At 38.9% G+C, this 24,502-nt stretch overlaps 1 protein-coding gene and 1 pseudogene across 2 annotated transcripts; both read left to right on the top strand.

Moving 5' to 3' along the window:
• The first annotated feature begins 903 nt into the window (after positions 1 to 903).
• Positions 904 to 16,232, top strand: LOC120302393 (membrane primary amine oxidase-like). 2 transcript variants are annotated; one of them, XM_039330675.1, is made up of 5 exons: positions 5,233 to 5,403; positions 6,724 to 6,780; positions 7,540 to 7,825; positions 14,950 to 15,079; positions 15,736 to 16,232. In XM_039330675.1, exons 3-5 carry the CDS (start codon positions 7,569 to 7,571, stop codon positions 16,018 to 16,020), a joined length of 672 nt encoding a protein of 223 aa, XP_039186609.1. In that variant the 5' UTR covers positions 5,233 to 5,403; positions 6,724 to 6,780; positions 7,540 to 7,568; the 3' UTR covers positions 16,021 to 16,232. The 2 variants fall into 2 exon arrangements, with proteins under 2 accessions (XP_039186608.1, XP_039186609.1); XM_039330674.1 differs by lacking the exons at positions 5,233 to 5,403; positions 6,724 to 6,780 and adding an exon at positions 904 to 2,476.
• Positions 16,233 to 18,237: 2,005 nt separating this feature from the next.
• LOC120302370 lies at positions 18,238 to 24,273 on the top strand (annotated as a pseudogene).
• Positions 24,274 to 24,502: the final 229 nt, after the last annotated feature.

Here is a 24,502-nt window from a genome sequence, read left to right as displayed (position 1 = left end):
AACAACAATGAATAATTTTAAAATGAATAATAAACCCTAAAAATATTTGAAATGTAGTGAACAGATTGGAAGCCTCCTTTTCCATGTGGTGGCAATGCTGTACAGCCCAACAACATTGTAAAATGATTTACTCTAGAACAAATTTTGAAAGTTGTAAACCCATTACAACCAGAGATGTTTCATAAAATGTTTTCAAACTGTACAAATTTTCAAAATATACTGAATTAGCAGTGTATATTTATTAAAAAGAATTTTAACAATAGATTAAATACCAACCAAACAACTGCACTTAAATGCCAGGTTCATTAAAAAAAAGTCAATAGGCAATTAAAGGCAATCAAAGTGAGAGTCTGGTCCTGGCACTTATGTTATTCTTTAAATACTTGGATGAAGAGACATTTAGCTGTTGTATAAAGGAGGAACCATTTAGTCCAATCATATTTCAGTTCAGAGAATTATCTTAGATGCTGACAACTTAAAAAATTATTAAAGGGTGGCAAACAAGGTTTCTGAAGCTGCCTAGATTGCATTTCCTCAAAACAGAAGATTATAGTTTAAAGACACATTTGCATAAAATATCTCCTCCCTTTTAGCCTATGTATAATTGACTTGGTCTCAAGTTCTAATAAGTTTAGAAGTTTCCAAGCAGTGTTTTGGTCTGAGTTCTTGGTTTTATTTAATGAACAGAGGAGTATCGTGTTTAGATGGTAAGTTTATTGAAGATGTGACCATATCATTGCTATCTTTGCACAATTTCTGGAATGTTTTATAAATGCAAGGAATGTACAGTTTCGAAATTTACATTTTCAACAAGTGTCCTATAATTTGTGTCTAGGATTAAAAACATAAAAATTTAGAATTTAATAAACTTTTCTCTATTTTTTTGTCTATAGGTTTGGGAAAATGAATTCCAAAGTGATTTATTCTCTCATAGCAATATGCATCTCTATAATTTTCATCTTAGTCTTGGTTTTCTGTAGTAGAGGAGAAAAACCCAGAGAATGTGGGAACTCTTCCCAGAAAAAGGGGCAAGAGGAAGGTGGTCAGGATGCTGGCAGCCAGGTATTTCAAGATTTAACTCCAGAAGAGATAATGCAAGTAAAGAGATATTTACAGTCCAACCTGGGAGTGCCACTGGTGGAGACATCGCAAGCCAAGCCATCAGATAACTGCATTTTTATGATTACCTTGCAGCTCCCTCCCAAAGCACAAGTATTACAATTCTTAGATCATCAAGGATCTCAGCCAGCACGGGAAGCTCTGGCTGTGATCCATTTTGGAAATCAGGTGGACCCCAATGTGACAGAATTTGTGGTGGGTCCTCTTCCAGAGCCAATATATCATCAAGATATCACGGTACCGAAATATGGAAGGAAATTGCCTTATTCTCAAAGATTTGTTTTAGCAAATGAGTTTAATGAAATCCATGAATTCTTAAAGGACGAATATCTTAAGGCTCCAAATTTCATGCAAAAGGTTCTAAATTACAGTGGAAGCAATATTCAATACGATCATCAACTTCCATTAGGACTGAAATCAGGAGATCGCAAAATGTGGATGAGCCATTTGCAGAATGTGACTGGACACTATTTGCATCCAGTTGGTTTTGAGGTCCAAGTGGATCATAGTAGCTTGAATGTTCGTGAGTGGAAGGTAATCAATGTATTTTATAATGGACAGTACTTTGAAGACATGGAAGATCTTGAGCAACAATTCAATACGGGAAAGGTTAGAGTAGACAAGGTTAAAGAAGCCCCTCTTGATGGGGGATACTCATCACTGAAGCAGAGGGTGCCACCAAAAGATCCAGGCCCTTTGCAGTATGAACCTCGTGGACCACGCTATAGGATTCGCAATAATCATGTCACTTTTCTGAGATGGAGTTTTGCATTTGGAATTGATGCAAGCAGGGGTCCACGTATCTTTGATGTCAGGTTTAATGGAGAAAGAATAATTTATGAGTTAAGTTTGCAAGAAGCAAGCTCTATCTATGGCTCCAACAGTCCTAAATCCATGTTGACCAGATTCATGGATTCCAGCTTTGGACTCGGAACCTATATCTTTCCCCTCACCCGGGGTCTAGATTGTCCTTATTTATCCAGTTATTTGGACTTTCACTTTTTTTATGATACTTCATTACCTGTTAGCCGCAAAAATGCTATCTGCATCTTTGAGCAGAATGCTGAGTTACCCATACGACGACATTTTGAAAGTGTACAGTCTCCTTTTTATGGAGGGTTGGCAGATTCACATCTGGTGTTCCGAACCATAACTTCATCTGGCAATTATGACTTTGTCTGGGATTTTATTTTCCACCAAAATGGAGCAGTTGGTGTTCAGGTCCATGCCACTGGGTACATTATATCTGATTTTTACTTTGGTGATGCCAGAGACTTTGGCAATAGAATACAAGAATTGGTGCTGGGGACAATTCATACCCATAACATTCATTTCAAGGTGGATTTGGATATTGGCGGTAAGTAGGAAAAATATTTCTCACTTGCATGGAAATTATAAGCTTTTTTGCCTCAATTTGGCTTTCTCAGAATTGTTGTAATGACTGTCAGAACTATAATGAAGACAAAGTGAAGAGTATGGTTGTTATTCTCAGGGTATATTCTTGAACTTCAATTTAGGAGAAGAGAGGTTTTTTAATTAGGAATATTTATTTCACTATATTGTGACAATCTTATTTCAAGTTCTGTCATAATAATATGAAATATAATGGCATCAGAGTAATTATGTCCATATATTTGGGGAGTTTGAACATGTGGCTTTAGAATCAGCACTTTTGTAATTCTGGCAAAGAAGATGTCAACAAATTTGTACTATCACTTAAAGACGAATCTGTAAATTGGTTGTTTTTTGTTTCAGAGCAAATAAATAAAACCAAAAAAAACTTTAATAGATTATTTCTTCACCCTCACCCCTGAGACTTTAAATTTAAAAATGGTATCATAAAGGAGTGTCTATAGAGCAGGGGTTGTCAACCTTGGCAACTTTAAGACTTGTGGACTTCAACTCCCAGAATTCCTCAGCCAGCTTTGCTGAGTTGAAGTCCACAAGTCTTAAAGTTGCCAAGGTTGAGAACCCCTGCTATAGAGATTCTCAATCATCCATATCATGGTTTCCCAAAGATGCCTTTCCAAAGGCATCTTTTAGGGTTTTTTTTCCCTGAAAACATTTAACTTCTCACACAAGAAGTTTCTTCAGGTCCAGACATCATGGTTCGGGCTCCTTCGGCTTCATTTCTTTCTGTTGTTCAACTCTCATAATGTTAGTAGGGATGGATATGGAGAACTATGTCTTTAAAAGTTTCCACTGAAATTTGTCATCAGGAAAATTGGTGGATGAATTTCTTGAGGTGTAGAAGGCTTAAACAGTGGCCATCTAGATCAGGAGATTCTCTAGGTCAGTGGTTCTCAACCTTCCTAATGCCGCGACCCTTTAATACAGTTCCTCGTGTTGTGGTGACCCCCAACCATAAAATTATTTCCGTTGCTACTTCATAACTGTAATTTTGCTACTGTTACAAATCGTAATGTAAATATCTGATATGCAGGATGTATTTTCATTGTTAGAAATTGAACATAATTAAAGCATAGTGATTAATCACAAAAACAATATGTAATTATATATTGTGAAATATTTATTTCTAATTACAAATAAATGAAATTTTGTCTTGAAGCATGGGTGCTCCACCTATGGCTCTGAAGGGAGGCCTGACCTTTTCTCTTCTTTAAATGAGTCCTTGAAGTTGCCTGATTAGGTTAAGCATGACCTGTGAAAAATTAATATGATTGTCTATGGGGGGGGAGTGCTTATGGGGTGGGAGAAAATAAGGATTAGTTGAGGTGATATTCAAGGGGAGCTATATTTGTAGACATTTGTTGTCCATGTGTGTGATGTGGCCCACACAATTTGCCTCTTCAGCCTGAGCCACTGTCCGTTTTTCTACCTCCAGCTGAAATTCACTGAGTGTGTGGAAGAGGACCCCTGTCCTTCCAGGACAATTGAGCCTAATGACCTTCAGAGCTTCTCTCTCTGAAGAAGGCAGAAGGGAAACATTGGCTCTTTTATGACTCGTGGACTTCAACTCCCAGAATTCCTGAGCCAGCATAGCTCAGTTCTGGAGCTGTGCCTGTCAGAATCTTAGAGATTTTTGGAAGGAGGTTTTGTCCACTGAGGCAGAGGCAGCAGCAGGGAAATCCATTCCTTCCTCCCACCCCACTGCTGGTTCCACTGAGCAATAATCAACTGCTTTTGGTGCAGCAGCCAGGGCAGGAAGAATGGAGGGCATTACTGCAACAACTGCAAGAAAAGGCCCCTTGGAGCTTCTTGATTCCACACTAGGAGCAGATTCATTTTGCCCCCCCCCCCTTCCCGGCTTTCCAGAGGCTTACTAGGAAACAGAGAAAAGGCAGGCAGGAGGGGAAAGGGAAACACATGCTGCAGACCAAAACATCCACCCAAAGCAGCTTTCATCTCCAACCCCCCCCCCCTTTGATCTCTTCCCTTTTCACTGCCTGGGCCAGTTTTCCTTCTCCCACCTGTAATGAAATGGCGCTCCCTTCCCTTGGATCCCACAAGTAGAAAGCCATGGGGGGGGGGAGGAGGAGGGAATCTAGCAGCAGGAATCAAAAAGTATGTGCTGTCTTAAGGAGGGCTGCAGAGATCTCAGAGGAGGACAGGACGGGGGATCAGCTGCAGTGGAAAGAGAGGAAAAAGCTACTATACTTTTATGCCCGCCACATAAGTAGGAACAAAGCTCCCACATTTATCATTAGTGTGATCTATCACTGGGAATTTAGGGTATATAATGCAAACTTCCAATTGTGTGAGGATGGGTTATCTGGGTGCTCAGTTAACTCCTGTGCAGCAACTGCCATCAACTTACTTCTCAGAGTTGTGATAAGAGTAATAAAAACAGCTACGCTCTTCATTAGGTTTTGCATTATCACGGCTGGACTGTTTTTGTGTGAGGATTGTGTTTTGTTTTTTCCTAACGTATGACATCTTTGACATCATAGGAAAGCAAGGGCATTATCTTGCAATATCTTTTAGCAATGGAGATGTCTCGAGCAGCTTTTTCTGGGAAGCAAACAAACATACCACCATCCGCCCCCCACTCCAGAGCATGAGGAGACTGCTCCTTCCTTTTATAAACCGCCGGCCTCAACGTAAAGCTTGCCGGGCTTCTTACAAGTTCAGTTGCGTCTGCGCGCCTGCTCGCGAGATCTCGAAGCTTGGTTTTCTTCCTCCACAGCAGAAGAGTCAGGGAACTTAGTCTGCCCACGGAGGAGCAGTGGCTTCGTAGGCCCGCCCATCCCCCCTTTGAGCCGAGCGTCAGTTTTATAACCTGCCATCTGCCTCAAAGCACTTCTCCGTCATGAGGAGGCAGAGGTAGCAGCCTGCCAGGCGGATGTCTTCTTCTTCTTCTTCCTCTCCCTCCTCCCTGAAATGATGAGAGTAGGATGCTGCTGGCTGGGTCACCCTGCAGGGGAAAGCAGGGCTCTTTCTCTGAAAGGCGCTTTAGGCAGCTGAGGCTCCCAGCGGCAGCAGAGCAGACAACCTCTACCCCAAAGCACGCCAGAACCAGGCCAGCATCTATGAGCTCCAGAAGCAGCACCCGAATGCGGCTCCACCCTCACCATGCCAGATCCTTCCCTGCTCGGGCTTTCCTCTGCCTCCTGCTTCCCTCGCCTGGAGACGGATAGAGGAGCGGTGTCTCGGTTCCTAAGACCATAGGAAATATGTGTTTTCCGATGGTCTTAGGCAACCTCTGTGAAAGCGTTGTTTGACCCCCAAAAGGGTCGCGATCCACAGGTTGAGAACCGCTGCTCTAGGTAGCTTGAATTGATTTGAAGATTTAGTTGAAGGCCTGAAAATATTTCATGGAAATCTGTCACTTACAGTATTATTCATATTTGTGCCACCAGGTAGAACTGTGCACAAATTAATATTTCCAAACAAACTTTATTTCATAATACTTGTTAGGTCCAATTTATATCTACTGTATTTCTCTCTGTTACATAGATACATTCTCTCTGTCATATTTTTTTTTAGCACTGACTCATTTTAAATGCTCCTGCTTTCTGGACAATGAACCCATAAAATATTTTGCTAATAACGCAATGTGGATGCTCTTACTGTATTTAATAATAATAGTAATAAAGTTGGAAGGGACCTTGGAGGTCATCAAGTCCAACCCCCTGCTCAGGCAGGTAACCCTATACCATTTTGGACAGTCTCTTCTTAAAAATGTCCAGTGTTGGAGCATTCACCGCTTCTGGAGGCAGGTTGTTCCACTGGCTAACTGTTCTAACTGTCAGGAAGTTTCTCCTTAGTTCTAGGTTGCTTCTCTCCTTGATTCGTTTCCATCCACTGCTTCTTGTCCTGCCTTCAGGTGCTTTGGAAAATAGCTTAATTCCCTCTTCTTTGTGGCAGCCCCTGAGATATTGGAACACTACTATCATGTCCCCCCTTGTCCTTCTCTTCATTAAACTAGACATACCTAATTCCAGCAACTATTTCTTATATGTTTTAGCCTCCACTCCCCTAATCATCTTTGTTGCTCTTCTCTGTACTCTTTCTCGAGTCTCAATATCTTTTTTACATTGTGGTGACCAAATATTATAAATATTCCTTTCATGATATTCCTTTATTTTTTTTGACACACATCCTATTGCCCTTTTTTCCTACTCAGCACCCACTTTATTGCAGAAAATTGGTGGTGTGGTTTTTTGTATGCTGATGCAGGAAACACATGAAAATTGAACTGTAAGTCCTAAGTCAAGTTCCCTTCTGTAGTAGAGAAGATGAATATATAGAAAATCCTTCTTTGCTAATATGCAAAAACGTTGTCAGGGAATGGGATTTTGATTGAGAAAAGAGAAAAGAAATGGTCTCAAATGTGCTTTTTCAAAAGGCAACTGGACTGTTTTTTATTTGAAGAAGACATTTTGCTTCTCACACAAGGAGCTTCTTGAGTGAAAATAATAATGTCTTCTTCATCTTCCTCAAATAAAAAAAATATTCCAATATTCCATGATCTGGATGACTGAGAATCTCCACAGATGAAAATAGATTTTATTACCTGAGTGGTAAATACATATTAAACATATGTGAAGCTGACAAGTTCTCAGCTTGTTTCAGCTACATATTAGCCAATAAATAAAGGAGAATTGATATATACCCTGAATGGTTTGTTCTAGTAAACAATTACCTGAAATATTTCACTTATGCCAAATCTCTAATTCAGTTGTATCGTTTTAAAGTCACTTTCAGATTGTTTTATTTAATGAATGAAATGCTGTTTTGTTAAAATTGCAAAGGTTGTTTTTTTCACACTAATTCACATTGTTCATATGCAACCTGAAAAACTAATTATGCATACTCTTATCACAACTTCATCTTTGGATCAGCAAAACATTTGCATAGAAGCAACTTTGATTTTAAGAATCTGAATATGCAACATGAATGTTTTGATTTATCAACAGCTACTCAAGTACTAATTGTTCTACTTATTTTCTTTCTAAGGTGTGGAAAATACCCTGGTTAGTAATGACATGGCTTTTGAGACCATACAGGCCCCTTGGAGCCCAGAACATAAGATCTATCAAATGAAGATGGTGAGAGAAATTTTTGACACTGAGAACAAGGCAGCGTTCCATCTCCATGATGACATGCCCAGATATCTTTATTTTTCATCCAACTGCACAAACAAGTGGGGCCATGATCAAGGCTATCGGATCCAGCTAGTCAGCTTTTCTGGAGACCATTTACCAGAGTCAGATCCAATGGAACCAGGCTTCAGCTGGGGTCGGTAAGTGACTGATTTCTAAGTGCAGAAGTAAAATGGATTCACCCATGTCTTTGGATTTCAAGAGCTTGAATAAGATAGGAGGAACGTCCAAATTTATTCATTTTAAAGAGATGGATTTCTTTAAATCTATTTAAAGAATATTAATATTTCAAACATTTGCTAAGGAAAACTGTTCCATTTCCATGACTTAACTGTGGAACATACAATATAAAGAAAAAAAGTGCTATTCAAGGTTGCAGAATTTCTTTTAGCTCATATTCCTCACTACTGATCAAAAATTCATTACTGAATTACATAGGGAAATAGTTCCTTTGACAAATATAGTATGTTTGGGTTATGACCTGTAGTCACAATTGGAAGAATAGTTAAAATATTTTACAGGTTACAATGTTTCATGTTTGGGAAATTATCCTCAATCTGAGAGCTATTCTTAAACTTGACCTAAGATAAATGCTGTAGATTATTGGAGGTTAATACGATTGAGCAAAATGAGTCTTACAATCTTTCCTTTTCTCTAACATGTCCCAAAAAACAACAAAATCCTGACCCAGATCAGTTTTAAGATGTATGGAAATAATTTTAACATTTATAGAAAGAAATGGCATTTAGCAAATCCAAACAATATAAATTAAAGGTAAAATTGTGGCCTGAAATACTTTTTTATATCAGTTCATATCAGCCATAATCATATCTAGAGCAGAAAGACTTGTCTATTGGTAGCCATGAGTAATTTTCTCCCTTATCTGATATTTGTAATATCCTCCATGAGTCCCCTTTAGTGCATCTTTCCAATTATTCTGGTTGAATATTGAAGAAATCCCAACCATATTCTTTTAAATTTGTACTCCTCACTCTACAAGTCCCCTTCAGAAACACTGCTGGTTTCAACATGTCTTTCCAATTGTTCTGGTTGAATATTGAAGAAATCTGAGCCATATTATTGTAAATGTGTACCCAGTTATAACCATATCTGGAGTTAGCAGACCTGGCTATTGGTGTATTCTTGTACTTCTGGACCAAGCTTGAGGTACTGAACTGAAGTTTAATTTCCTATGTGGTTTAAGTGAGGGCCTGTCCAGCCTAGATGAGTTCAAATCACCAGGACCAAGGTTCTCAAGGAACTGGCAGATGTGATCACAGAACCACTGAACTACATTTTTCAAAGATCCTGGAGCACCGGAGAACTACCAGAGGACTGGAAAAGAGCTGATGTAGTTTCCATCTTCAAAAAAGGGAAAAAAAATAGATCCAGGAAACTACAGCCTGACTTCAATATCTGGGAAGATTCTGGAAAAGATAAACAACGAATCAGCAAATACCTGGAGGCAAACAAAGTCATTACTAAAAGCCAACATGGATTTGTCAAAAACAGTTCATGCCAGACAAATCTTACTGCATTCTTTGACCAGGTGACAAAATTAGTGGACCAGAGGAATGCTGTGGATATAATTTACTTGGACTTCAGTAAGGCATTTGATAAAGTAGATCACAACCTACTACTTGATAAGATAGAAAAATGTGGGTTAGACAGCATCACCACCAGATGGATTTGTAGCTGGCTGACTGGCCTTACTCAGCATGTGGTCCTCAATGGAACTGCATCTACATGGAGGAAAGTGTGTAGCGGGGTGCCCCGGGCTCTGTTCTGGGCCCAGTGCTCTTCAACATCTTCATCAACAATTTGGATGAGGGGATAAATGGGGAACTCATCAAATTTACTGATGACATCAAGCTGGCAGGAATAGCCAACACTCCAGAAGATAGGCTTAAGATATAGGAGGATCTGGACAGACTTTAACACTGAGCACTATCTAACAAAATGAAATTCAATGGTGAAAAAAGTAAGGTTCTACATTTAGGCAAAAAACCCCAAATGTACAGGTATAGTATAGGGGTACCTTGCTCAATAGTAGTAATTGTGAGAGGGACCTCAGAGTCCTAGTGGACAATCACTTAAATATGAGCCATCAGTGTGCTGTAGCTGCCAAAAAGGCCAACACAGTGCTAGGCTGCATTAACAGGGGGATAGAATCAAGACCAAGTGCCCACAAACCACCCCTGCCCTGCCCCCCCCATCCACAGGGCCACCCACTGCCTCCACAGATTGCCTAGGCAGCCCAGCAGCACCACAGCAGCCACGCCCTCTGCCCACACCCTGTAGCATCATCTTTGTGCGATGGGGCAAGAGTGCAATGTCTTGTCCTCGTTGCTCGGCTGCCATGTCCTTGGCTGCTCAGGGGCAATTCTCCTCCAGAGGGGCTGCTGGTGAGGGGGCCGTGGGGGGAGGCAGGGCTGGTGAGATGGGCCACTTGCCCAAAGAGAGGGCTCTGAGTGCCGCCTCTGGCCATCACTGGTATAGGTGGTACCTTGCTCAATAGTAGTAACTGTGAGAAGGATCTTGGAGTACTAGTGGACAATCACTTAAATATGAGCCAGCAATATGCTGCAGCTGCCAAAAAAGCCAAGACAGTGTTAGGCTGCATTAACAGAGGGATAGAATCAAAATCATATGAAGTATTAATATCACTTTACAATGCCTTGGTAAGGCCACACTTGGAATACTGCATCTGGTTTTGGTCACCACAATGTAAAAAAGATTCTAGAAAGAGTACAGAGAAGAGCAACAAAGATGATTAGGGGAATGGAGGCTAAAACATAAGGAATGCTTGCTGGAATTGGGTATGTCTAGTTTAATGAAGAGAAGGATGAGGGGGGACATGATAGCAGTGTTCCAATATTTCAGGAGCTGCCACAAAGAAGAGGGAGTCAAGCTATTTTCCAAAGGCGTGAAGGCAGGACAAAAAGCAACGGATGGAAACTAATCAAGGAGAGAAGCAACCTAGAATTAAGGAGAAACTTCCTGACAGTTAGAACAATTAACCAGTGGAGCAACCTGCCTCCAGAAGCGGTGAATGCTCCAACCCTGGAAGTATTTAAGAAAAGACTGGACAGCCAGTTGTCTGAAATAGTATAGGGTTTCCTGCCTGAGCAGGAGGTTGTACTAGATGACCTCCAAGGTTCCTTCCAACATTATTATTATTATTATTATTATTATTATTATTATTATTATTATTATTGATCATCGCACAGTCAGCCAGATGTTCAGACTGGATTTGGCATTTTGTCTACCTATCGAGTCCTTACCCAGGACCTGGGATAGGCAGATGTGGATGTTTGATGGTATTACAGTATCGTCGCAGGATGGAAGCAGTTCCTAATAAGGCCGCCTTTTGCAACTGACTAATAGTGAATTTGTCAATGCCAATTGTGTTCAAGTGGTGCTCCAGTTGTTTTGGGATTGCACCCAAGGAGCCTATGATTATTGGTACTACCCTTGCTTGCTTTTGCCACAGTCTTTCTATTTCTATTTGTAGGTCTTTGTATTTTGTTATCTTCTCCAGTTCTTTCTCTTCTATTCTGCTATCTCCAGGCACTGCCACGTCCACTATCCAGACTTTTTTGTCTTTCTTATCGACAATTGTTAAGTCTGGGGTGTTATGTTGCAGGTGCTTGTCTGTTTGAATTCTGAAGTCCCAGAGCAGTTTAATTTTATCATTTTCTATGACTTTCTCTATTTTATGATCCCACCAGTTTTTGCTTACAGGCAAATGATATTTTTTGCAGATCTTCCAATGCACCATTGTTGCTACTTTGTCATGCCGCTGCTTGTAATCAGTTTGTGCAATCTTCTTGCAACAGCTTACCAAGTGGTCCACTGTTTCTTCAGCTTCTTTGCATAGGCGGCACTTACTGTCTGTTGCTGTCTTCTCAATTTTGACTTTGTATGCATTTGTCCTTAAGGCTTGGTCTTGTGCAGCCAGAATTAGTCCCTCGGTCTCTTTCTTCAATTTTCCTGCTCTTAGCCATTGCCAGGTCTTGTTATTATCTGCTTTCCCAGCTATTTTTTTAATGTATTGGCCATGTAGTGCTTTGTCTTCCCATGCCTCTATTCTGTTCTTCATTTGGTCTTTCTTGTAGGCCAGTTTGGTCTCTCCAGTGGTTAGTAAGCCTTCCTGATATACTAATTTCAGTGCATCTTCATCATTGTTCTTCAGATATTCTTCCAAAGCCATTTTTTCTTCTTCAACCATCTGATGTACTTGTAGCATTCCACGCCCACCTATTTGCCTTGGTAGATAAAGTCTATCAATGTCACTGCGTGGATGAAGGGCATGATTCATTGTCATTATTTTTCTGGTCTGCCTATCCATTGCTTTTAGTTCTGCTTGAGTCCAGTCCACTATTCCAGCTGTGTACCTAATGACTGGGATTGCCCAGGTGTTGATTGCCTTTATGGTATTTCCTCCATTGAGTTTGGATTTTAAGATCTTCTTCACTCTCTTGATGTATTCACCTCTAATCTTTTTCTTGACTTCAGTGTGCTTGATGTTGTCAGCTTGAAGGATACCCAAGTATTTGTAGTACTCTTCCTCATCCAGACTCTTAATGTTATTTTGTGGGGCATCTTGATTCCTTCAGTTTTCACTATTTTTCCTTGTTTGATAGTAAGTGTGGCACATTTGTCCAAGCCAAACTCCATTACAATATCTTGGCTATATATACGGACAGTGTTGAGCAGCGATTCTATTTCAGATGATGTTTTTCCATACAGCTTCAGATCATCCATGTAAAGGAGGTGGGATAGTCTGGCAGATGTTTTTGATGTTTGATAGCCATGTCCTGAGTTATTCAGTATTGTTGACAGAGGAAACAGTGCAATAACAAATAGTAATGGTGATAATGAATCTCCTTGAAATATTCCTCTCTTGATATTAACCTCTCCCAGCCTCTCACCATTGATCTGCAACTGTGTCTTCCATTGTGCCATCGATCTTTGCACAAATTTTCTGATGTTTCTACTGACTCCTGTTATTTCTAGGCACTTTATTATCCAATCATGTGGCAGAGAGTCAAATGCCTTTTTGTAGTCAATCCATGCCACATTCAGGTTGGTCTTCCTTCTCTTGCAGTTTTCCAAGATCATTTTGTCTATTAGGAGTTGATCTTTTGTTCCTCTGCTATTGGGGCGGTTTCCTTTCTGCTCAGGTGGAAAGAGATTGTTTTCAACTAGATGCTGTTGCACTGCATCAGCTACTACACCAGTTAGTAATTTGAAAGTTGTTGGTAAGCAGGTAATTGGCCTGTAGTTGCCTGGTGTTGTCCCTTTTGCTGGATTTTTCATTATTAGGTAGGTTTTCCCAGTTGTTAGCCACTTTTCAATTTCTCCTCCTTGTAGTATATTGTTGAACTGCTTGGCAATGAGTGGGTGTATAACAGTTAGATGTTTCAACCAAAACCCATGCAGTTCATCTTCACCTGGTGCTGACCAATTTTTGATTTTCTTTGCTCTTTTTTCTACCATTTTTGTTGTTATTACTAGTTCTTTCATTTCAACTTCTGTTTTATTTGCTCCACCTCTTTTAACCAAGCCGCATCCTTGTTGTATTTCTTTGGGTTATCCCATATCTGCTTCCAGAACTGCACTGTTTCTTCCTTGTCAGGTACTGACTGATTCCTTGCAGTTTCTCCATTGATGGATTGGTAGAAACGTTTCTGATTGGATTGAAATTGGAGGTTCTGCCTATAGTTTGCAATTCGAGCTTCATATCTACTGATTTTCCTGGCTATAGCTGTTATTTGTTGCTTTATTATTTCCAGTGCTTCCTTGATCTTCCTTGTTTCTAAGTGGTATTTCTTGATTAGGTATTCTTTGGTCTTCTTGTTCTTCAGCTTCTTTTCTTTCATCTGGTCTAGCTTGCTTGCAGGTGATCTTAACTTGCTGATCTTATTTTCTAGTCTAACCTTCCATTTTTCTGGTGCACTGTTTGTTTGTTTTTCTTTTTTGTTGATTTTGCATCCCAGGTATTCTGTTATAACTGCAGCTGTGCTGTACATTAGTTGGTTTGTTTCTTGCAGTGAATTGGTGCTTATACTTGATATTGCAGTATTTGCATCTTTTAATGCTTGTGCTAGCTGTTTCTTTGGAACAAGCTTCAATGCAGGTAGCCTTATTCTGTTGTTTTTGTGCTGTTCTAGATGCTCAGTTATTCTTTGTTTCAATTCTTTTATTTCTTTAGTTAGAGGGTTTTGTTCTTCCTGAGGAAGAGGTGCCTGGTTTCCAAATGAGAACAGTTGTATATCTCTGCTGGATTCCTTCACTGCCAACTCCCCCTGGTTTGCCTCTACATTCTGAATTACTTCTGGTAAGGCTTTGATTTCTTTGCCCTGGGTAAACCTTTGCAGTTCGTCCAATTCTGTTTCTGTGAATACTTTATTTCGTGTTATAAATCGGCGTTGATCTGCTAGTCTCTGTTCTGTTATTTCTGATTCTGGTTGTTGTTCTTTCCAGAACTGGTGCATTCGTTTTAGATATCCTCTTCTTGTTGGACTTGATCTGTAGTAACAGATCATTATTTCTTTGTTTTCCATCACTGTGTATCTGCGACGGGTAAACACCTTTTCTTCCAGTAGTTCTGCAGCTGCTGGCCCTGGTTGCTCAGCCAACAGTCCTGAGTCCTGTAACCCATTTTTCACCAGATATCCAGGAACTCCAATATCTAGTGCGGACCTTGTTAACCCGGGCGACGTCCGAGCCGGTATGGCATTCTGCAATTTACGTCTCACCATATTTTTTATGGGAGAGACACTCTTTGTCTGACTCCTCTGATGAGACCTGTCCAGTATGTTTGAACCTCTGGCATAGCTCTCATCTTCCTCAGAGTACACAAGCCCCACAACCACGTCAAGGTAGTGTCTCACTGGGGGATTATTATTATTATTATTATTATATCAATATTAAATGGGCTGTCTACCAGGATGGAGACCCACAACACCTACGAGGTTGGCAGAAATCACTACAGACGTCTTGTGGTTCTGCATAATTCATCTCTAGAATTATATATGGCAGCTCAAGCATAAAATCAATTCAGAACTCATTTGTAGTTTAATAATGAGTTACAACGATTATCTCCATATTTTTATAGTTGGGCTGTCATGGAATAGTCTCCTGCCATTATATTGCCTTTCAAAACCTATGCCTGGAACAATAATTTTGAAGATCTTAAGAAGAGAAATAATAATTAATAAATCTCAATCTCTGCAACTCCTCTTGTTTTGCCTTTTAGTTATAAGCTGGTTGTTACAAAGAGGAAGGAAAATGAATCTGTCAGCACCACTCCCTACAATCAGGTTGACCCATGGAAACCTCCCGTGGCCTTTGCTGACTTCATAAACAATGAGAATATTGTTAATGAGGTAAGTGAAGATGAGCTTCACCTAGCACTGAAGCACCTTGCAGGTTATTATCCCACAATCTGATTGCTGTCCAAATGTATTGGAGCTGAAGTCAAACTTATTTGGAAGACATCAGAATAGGAACAAAGCCTGTTGGACTGTCACCCAAAGCTTACTCTGGAAGTAGGCAAATGCTGCTAAGAGTTTTAGCAGCACTTTCTCTTAGAGGGAAAAAGAAACAATCATGGTGATCTTTAGGATACTTGTTCAGAGGACAAATTCTTCTGTATCAAGATCAGCTTTCCTGTTTGCATTTTTGTTAGCTAAGGTAATGTGACCTTGGAAACTACATTAAGGCAAACATGTATGCATGGGATTTATGCGCTGCCATTTGCATTTGGTTTTCAAAATGGCTTTTTAGTACTATGGCTGATAAAAATCTTGCAGAATGGATATAAGATCTTTGCTAACAATTTTCTACTCATTGTTTTTCATTTCTGCACATCCTCAATTCCAAGTAGGCAATCAAAAAATTATAATATTAGGTTACCCCCAGATTTTACTAAATCATCTGCTATCTTACTTAGTTTCTCTCAATCTATTCCTCAATCACCTTTCTATTTAACAGATCTTTTCCCTAAGATATCACAGTAATATTGTCCCTTTTCCTTTCATAGGATCTGGTTGCCTGGATCAATGCTGGCTTTCTCCATATTCCACATGCTGAGGATGTACCCAATACTGCAACCCTTGGGAATGTAGTTGGTTTCTTCTTGAGACCATACAATTATTTTGATGATGACCCTTCCACCTATTCTCCAGACAGTGTTTATTTCAACCATCTGCAGGACCCCCTTTCCTGTGAGATCAACCAACTTGCCTGTCTGGCAAAAATAGCTTCATGTTTGTCCATTTTTCCCCTTTTCACTTCTGAGGGTTTTCAAAACATAACAACTTTTTAATGTCTTCTACTTTTGGTGAGTTAGAAATTGTAAACAAAGAATGAATGTGTGTTACAGGTAGCTAATAGTTTTTCTCTTCTTATATCTGTACCATTAATGGATTTTTTTTGTCTGATTATTAGTCCACTGTCTTCAGGAAATCATGGAATGGAATTCTCTGGGATCTAAGAAGAATGTTGTAGAACGTTTCTTTGTTACAGGAAAGAAAGCATGCACAACTGACATTTTTGATTTGACAGAAGACATTGAGAAAAATATATGTTGGTATATATTGACTATAATCGTCCCTTCCTTTTACAATATTAAAACACTGATGTTAGAAGTGCAAATTATTTAGGAAACAAAATATTGGCACATACAAAGGTAAACCCAAGACTAAAATCCCCTCCCTCAGGCTACAAAGTAACAAGTTGCAATTCCCACCCCCAAATTGCTGTCATAAATCACATTCACCAATTATTTCAAAATGTGGGCTCTCCTCTCTGCTTTTCAGCTCTCCAAAACTCTTATCAGCACTGACCTTGGTTCTCACACAGATGTATTGTTATGGCTAACTGGGAAACTTAATATCCCCCCTTCCCCTCCTTCATCTAAAATCTCTAAACTAAAGTGTGGCAATGAAGACAAAATGAAAAATGGCTTCAGTTTAGTTTGTCTCAGTGTTGATATTAAATACTTCTGCTCTTTGGCACTGATCACATACAATTCTATAGATATACCTAATTAAGCAAGAGAAATTAATTTATTAACTATTAATAAAATTAATAGTCACAGAAGTCTTCATGCAGAAAATCAAAGAAGCTGTACTTCCATAAATAAACCCCAAGCTATGGCTACCTTACGTGGACAACACCTTCATGATAATCAAGCACAACTAAGTTGAGAAACTTACCAAAGAATCAACAATGTCTTTGCAGAAATCCGATTCACAATAGAAACCGAGAATAACAACTAACTGCCATTCCTTGATGGCAATGATCCTGAAACAGATCAAATCCTCAACTTCCACAGCAACAATCCCAAATGCCACAAACAAAGCTGTGTTAGAACACTGTTCAGGAGAGCAGAATCCCATTGCAACACCATGGAAGCCAGATCAGCAGAATAAAAACACTTATACAAAGTCTTCAAGAGAAACAATACCCACAAAACATCATCTGGAGATCCTTACACTCAAACAATACAAACACTCAAAGCAACACAACTACTACAACAAGAACAACAACGATCAAACAAATCACAATTCCCTACATACAGAATGTTTCAGAGATGATAGCAAGATTACTACGCCAACATGACTTTTCAGTAGCCCACAAACCAGCCTCAACTCTCAGATGGACCCTGTCAAAATGTAAGGAGCAGTCAGAAACAAACCAAAGATCAGGCATCATATACTGAATCCAGTGTAGCAACTGTGAAAAGAACTATGTGGGCCAAACAAGCAAGAAAGCTATCTACCAGACTGCATGAACATTCTCTGGCTATCAAAAGACATGACCCACTATCCCTCATGTCTGTCCGTGAAGACTCAGAAGGACTCAGAAGTTCAATCTAACTGGGACCACAATTGTAACCCAAGCAAAATCAAGGAAAGAGAATTTCTTGAAGCCTGATTCTCCCCCAATAAGTCACAGACACATTGACATCGACCCAATCTACCAACCAATGAGTGTAAGGACCCACCTTAGCTAATTACCCAAGAAAGCAGAACTTTTGAAACAGGCATTGTCTCAAAAGGAAACTTTTATTAGGGGCTAGTGACAGTAGGGAAGTCAAGGCAAGATCTGGGGAAAATCCTGCTTGAATGGTGCAGCAACATTCCTGCTCCCACCAAAATCATATTGTCCATTTGAAATCCAGCAAATCCACAACTGGAAAAATGAGCGGGTAACTGGTACAATTGGTGCCATCTCAAGGTCTTCTCCAGCTTTTGTTTCTCTGTAACCATCTCCCTGATAAGGGAGACACATTCCTTTCTCAAATGGATAGAGGTGAAAGAAGGAAAGCAGAAAGTAGAAGTTATCCCAAGCACAAGCAAATATCCCCCCTCCCCCCAGTATAATAGCAGGCCCCAAAGCAAAGTGAAGAATATATATATGGAAAGGAGACAATAAGGATTTGGGGACCTGACACTGAAAATGAAAGAACTATTTCAACCACAATCCCAAAGGCAGCATTTAAAATAAACAGGCACCCCACCACACAGCAAAATTCACAATGTCGCACAAGAAACCGGACCATGTCTCAACAACAACAACCATCTATCAAAACAATCCAAAACCAGACCTGTAACCAGACCATGACTTAGAGGCAATCAAACAAACAAACATCATTTATTTGCATTACACTTACAATACTTAAACACCAAGGACTATGGCCCAGCAACAACAACCAGCCAATCAAACAGCCCGAAACCATACCATGACTCAGCAACATCTGGACAAATAATACCCAAACCAATTTACATCACACAAAAACATATTTAAAGGCCAGTGCTCTGACAGAGAAGCACAATTCAAAGCACACTGAAGATGTCCCTGAATGGAGACAAAATGTTTGCAGACAAATTGCCAAGCTTGATCAAACAACAGCCTAGAAATTAATATAGAGATTTTTTTTCCTTTTACGAAGTTCATTATTCACCACTATGGAGTATCAAATCCACTAGCAATTCAAAATAATTTCATATGGATTTCGTATATGTTGGCCACACATCTAGTTATCCTCTTGAGATAGTAAACAAAACCACCCAGAAAAGTTAGCATTCATGAAGTTAGTGGAACCATGAATAAATGAGGCAAAGAAAGGGAAGAGATAAGCAGCATAGGTAATAAAAATCATTTCTTGGTGATTTGTAACTCGTGAAGTCTTACACAGCATCTTTTATAAAAGGGTATCTTGCCTGTTCAGCATGTTCTCAAAACCCCAGATGTTATCAGCCCCCAAAGCTGCTGTCTCTGGTTTAGCATGTTCTGCAAGCACAGTCAATGCAATATCTAAATAACTCAGCAAACTTATTTTAATGAAGAGAATGCCTGAACAACTTGGTAAGCTGTCATTATACATTTATATTTTTTTTGCATACATAGGTAATTTTCTCTTTTTCCTTGTTGAATTGTGCATGACATAAAATCTGGTTGTTCCCAGTTTTGAATCATTATGGAAGAGCACCACAGAAATAACCAATGTGACAGAATTTGTGGTGGGTCCTCTTCCAGAACCAACATATCATGAAGATATCACAGTAGAAAAGTATGGAGGGAAATTGCCTTATTCTCAAAGGATGATTTTGGGAAATGAATTTCGTGAAATCCATGATTTCTTAAAGAGAAATGAATACCTGAAGGCTCCAAATTTCATGCAAAAAGTTTTAAATTACAATGGAAGCAATCTTCAGTATAGCAGTCAAATGCCACCTGGGCTAAAATCAGGAGATCGCAAAATGTGGGTGAGCCATTTCCACTATTTGCATCCAGTTGGTTTTGAGGTCCAAGTGGATCATTGTAGCCTGGATGTTTCTGAGTGGAAAGTAATCAAAGTGTTTTATAATGGACAATACTTTGAAGACATGGAAGACCTTGAGCAACAATTCAATACGGGAAAGATTAGAGTAGACAAGGTTAAAGAAGCCCCTCCTGATGGGGGTTACTCATCACTGAAGCAGAGGGTGCCACCAAAAGATCCAGGCCCTTTGCAGTATGAACCTCATGGACCACGCTATAGGATTCGCAATAATCATGTCACTTTTCTGAGATGGAGTTTTGCATTTGGAATTGATGCAAGGGGTCCACGTATCTTTGATGTCAGGTTTAATGGAGAAAGAATAATCTATGAGTTAAATTTGCAAGAAGCAAGTGCTATCTATGGCTCCAACAATCCTATTTCCATGTTGATCAGATACATGAATATGGGTTTTGGACTTTAGCCATAAAAATGCTATCTGCATCTTTGAGTAGAATGCTGAGTTACCCATAAGACGACATTATGAAAGCATCCAATCTCCTTTTTATGGAGGGTGGCAGATTCAAATCTGGTGTTCCAAACCATATCTACAGTTGGTAACTATGACTTTGTCTGGGATTTTATTTTCGACCAAAATGGAGCTGTTGGTATTCGGATCCATGCCAGCGGGTACATTATATTTGATTTTTACTTTGGTGATGCCAAAGACTTTGGCAATAGAGTGCAAGAATTGGTGCTGGGAACAATTCATACCCATAATATTCATTTCAAGGTGGATTGGGATATTGGTGGTAAATAGGAAAAATGTTTGTAATTTTCAATAAAATTATAGATTCTTTGCCTCAATCTGCTTTCTCACAACTGTTCTAATGACTGTGAGAGCTATAATGAAGAAAGATTCAACAATATGTTTTCAACAGGTGAGGAACAAAACTTTATGCTGGTAATGTTCTTTAACAATTTAGGACAAGAGATTTTTCAGAATTATTAATTTCTGCTTTTATTATAATTGTGATTTTCTTGTTTTATTTATTGGTCCAAGACTGAAGAAAGATAAAGTTTTTTAAAATCAAGTTTTTTTATTTCACTTTTGGGCTCCTAGCAAAACCTAATTTAAATACAATATGCAGTGTCATAATAACAATAAAATTAAATCAATGGCTATTCAGCAAGACATCATGCATCAAACTTACAGTAATTATGTCTTCATATATTTCTGGGGCTTGAATATATGAATCAACACTTTTGAAATATTTGCAAATGTCAGTTCACTTAAAGGTGAATCTGAAAATTGGTTTGTTTTTAGGTGGATTTGGAACTGGTGGCTGGTTTCAGGGCAGAGGAATAAAACTAGAAATCTTTTTTAGAGTATTTCCTCACTCACTTGTTTCTGATCCAGCAAGATGCAATGGCTAACTTGAACTGCTTTGAAGATTTAGAGGAAGACCTGAAAATACCTCATGAAAGTGTATAATTCATATATTTACCACAGGGTGGAGCTGCATGTCTATCTAGTATTTCCCAATAATTATTTCATAATATTTCTTGGGTATACTTCTGTTTCTTTGGGACATAAACACATTCTCTCTGCCATATTATTTTTAACACTGACTATTTTAAATGCTGCTGCTTTCCAGACATTGATCCCATAAAGTCTTGCTATGTACAACAAAATAGAAATGATTAAAGCATATATAATTATTTCTTTAATAAGTTTCATGTATTTTCTATTAGGATAGGACACACATTGTGTGGCTCTTATTTAACGCCATTGATCTTCATTAGTGGTGTGGTCTAATTGCATGCTAATGCAGACAATATATAAAAATTGTAGTGTAAATCCAATAATATCATTACCATAGCTTTAAGAAACAACAAAAAACCCACAAAAAGCTTTTTCCAATCGAGGAAAACTCTCCTTATGTGTTGTCTCACCAATCCCCCAACCAATGTGTTCTTCAAATTACTCCAAAATACTATACCTGGCATCTTCAAGAGTACACTCAATTCAGATACATGTGCAAACATTTGGATTTGAATTTTTCAGTGAGTTTCAGTGAGCTCATAAAGACTCTCTACATTATTTCTGGGAACAGAAATGAATCTCGTATTAAGATTACAAACTGCAGAGAGCTGAATTCTTGAGCCAAGGCAAGGTATAAGAGTGTGCATGGATATAATGGACCTGAATTACATAATTCTAATCAAGGTTTCTTCACAAATAGAGAAGATGAATATTCAGAAAATCTATCTATGCTAATATGCAAAGACATTGTCAAGGAAAGGTGTGAGATTGTGTTACCTAATATATTTTTAAAAGACAAGAAGCTAATATGTTCCCACCTTGTTTCAACTAAATATTAGAAAATAAGTAAAGGAGAATGAATAACCTCACCGAATGATTTGTTCTAATAAACAATTATCTGAAATATTTTAGTTATGCCTAATCTCTAATTTAGTTGTACAATTTTTGTTTTGTTTTGTTTTGTGTACTAATATTTGCAGTGTTTTAAATTTGGATATATTCAATCTGGAAAACTAATTATACATGCACTTATAGCAATTTCATCACTTTGCTAGCAAACATTTATTCCACAAACAAGTTTGATTTTAAGAAACTGAAAATGCAACAAAAATGTTTTGATTTATTAACAGCTACTGAAATACTAATTGTTCTACCTCTTTTCTTTCTGAGGTGTGAAAAATACTCTGGTTGGAAATGATATGGCTTTTGAAACCTTGCAGGCCCCTTGGAGCCCAGAACATAAGATCCATTGAATGAAAATGATTAGGAAAGTTTTGAACACTGAGAACAAGGCAGCATTCCGTCTCCATGATAACATGCCCAGATACCTTTATTTTGTGTCCAACAGTACAAACAAGTGGGGCCATGAGCAAGGCTATCGGATCCAGATGGTCAGATTTTCTGGAGACAATCAATAATAATAATCATCACAATAGTAATAGTATTAATAAATAAACAAATCTCAATCTCTGCAACTCCTCTTGTTTTCCCTTTTAGTTATAAGCAAGCTGTTACAAAGAGGAAGGAAAATTAACCTTTCAGCACCACTGTCTACAATCAGGTTGACCCATGGAAACCTCCCGTGGCCTTTGCTGACTTCATAAACAATGAGAATATTGTCAATGAGGTAAGTGAAGATGAATCCTACCTAGCACTGAAGCACCTTGCAGAATATTATCTCTCAATCTGGTGCTGCCCAAATGCATTGGAGTTGAAGTCAAACTTATTTGGAAGACATCGGAATAGGAACATAGCCTGTTGGACTGTTACCCAAAGCTTGCTTAAAGGTTTTCAGCAGCACTTTCTCTTTAGGGGGAAAAAGAAACAGATGTAGTGATCTTTCGCATGCTTGCTCAGTGGGCAACTTAATTCTCCTGTACTGGGCCTCAGTTTTCCTCTTTGCATTTTTTGTTAGCTGAGGTAAAGTGACCTTGGAAACTTGAAGCAAACATGTATACATGGAATTTATGCTTTATATTTTGCATTTTTTTTTAAAAAATGGCTTTTTAATACCACGGCTGATAAAATTTTGCAGAATGGATATAAAGTCTTTTCTAACAATGTTGTGTTCCAGAATACACAAGCATACACACACACACACACACACACACACACACACACACACACACACACACATGAGAAATCAAGTCCCCAGAGGTCAAGCAAGCCTGCCTTGAGAGAGACTCCATATCTAAAACAGTGGACACAATTGTTTGTCATCAGCCAATCTAGATCCAGAATCACAGTCACAAGATTTCAAGACAAGAATTAAGGTACCCGGAATCTAGGTTAACAAGCAATTGTTGCCAATGGAGAGGTTTGAGCATTCTGCTCTCATTAAATACAAGGAACTCCGGTGTTGCTTATTTGGAAAGACAAGGCTCCTTTCTTGCATGGAGCCTCACAAAGTACCTTTGCTCTGCTCTCCTTTGCACATGGTGAGCCCTTGCACTGGCAGGGAGTGGCAGCTCAGACTCCCCTTTTTCTGAGAAAGGTGGCGTCTGTGTTTCCTGGAAGACAAATGGTGTAAACTCTTCTGCCTGCAGCTGCTCAGGATTGCCTGGCAGTTCTGGGATTTGCTGCTCTCTGTGTGAACCAGAATGTGGTGGGGGAAAAGAGAATTCAGGACCCTGATCTTGAAGTATGTGCAAATGAAATGGAGTAAAAGCGGAAAAGGAATGGAAAGAAGCCCTTCTTGTTATATGAACAAAACTATAGTAAGAAAAAAAACTGAAGTTGGCAGTAATGAACTGCTAATTACAGGAATTTAAACACAAGCTCTGTAAATACAGACTCCCTAAAGATTTTCAGATAAGCTGTCAGCACTGATCAAGTACAATTCTACTGACAAATAAGCAGGAGAAATTAATATAGATTTTTTTCCCTTTTACAAAGTTCATTATGCCCCACTGTGGAGTATTAAACTCACTTGCACTTCAAAGCAACCATTGGATTTCATATATTTTGACTACACATTGTTTCTAGATATCCTTCTGAAACAGTAAACACAACCACCCAGAAAAAGAAGCTAGGGGGCATTTATAAGGAAATGTGTATAGAACTGATCTTAAATTACATCAATCTGAATGTGTTGCAAAGTTCATCTATAACCAGTGGATATTGGTTGTAGGAAAGAAGCAGATGTGTGGTTCTTCCAGAGGGGGGTTGGTTACAGCCAGCTATTAAGCCCCATACAACTTTCCTAAATGCAGTGAATTTATGCAGTCATGTAATGATCCCATGTGTTTACAAATGATCCGTTTTGTAATTTAAGGTACCTGTGCAAAAGAAAGGGAAGAAATATAGTGAAAACAATTTATTGGTGATTTGTAACTCATGAAGTCTTACACAGTATTTTTATAAAAGTGCTATTCTTTTCCAACAACTATTTTTCAATTAAGTATATTCTCAAAATCCCAGAAATAACCAGCCCCAAAAGCTGGTGTTTCTGGTTTGACATGTTTTTCAAACAATGTCATTGAAATATCTAAACTT

This window comes from Crotalus tigris, unplaced genomic scaffold, assembly GCF_016545835.1.
Source record: "Crotalus tigris isolate CLP2741 ecotype Arizona unplaced genomic scaffold, ASM1654583v1 scf7180000024430.1745191, whole genome shotgun sequence".
In the NCBI taxonomy this organism is placed as follows: domain Eukaryota; kingdom Metazoa; phylum Chordata; class Lepidosauria; order Squamata; family Viperidae; genus Crotalus; species Crotalus tigris.
Note: the sequence above shows the minus strand (reverse complement) of the source record. Positions and strands in the feature narration are given on the sequence as shown.

What these genes read in the sequence shown, in the direction of transcription:
- LOC120302393 (XM_039330674.1), top strand. Translation starts at nt 904, where the DNA reads ATGAATTCCAAAGTGATTTATTCTCTCATAGCAATATGCATCTCTATA. An exon ending in GGTGGATTTGGATATTGGCG is followed by an intron (nt 2,477 to 7,539) that starts GTAAGTAGGAAA and finishes TTTCTTTCTAAG; the next exon opens with GTGTGGAAAATACCCTGGTT. An exon ending in CCAGGCTTCAGCTGGGGTCG is followed by an intron (nt 7,826 to 14,949) that starts GTAAGTGACTGA and finishes TTTGCCTTTTAG; the next exon opens with TTATAAGCTGGTTGTTACAA.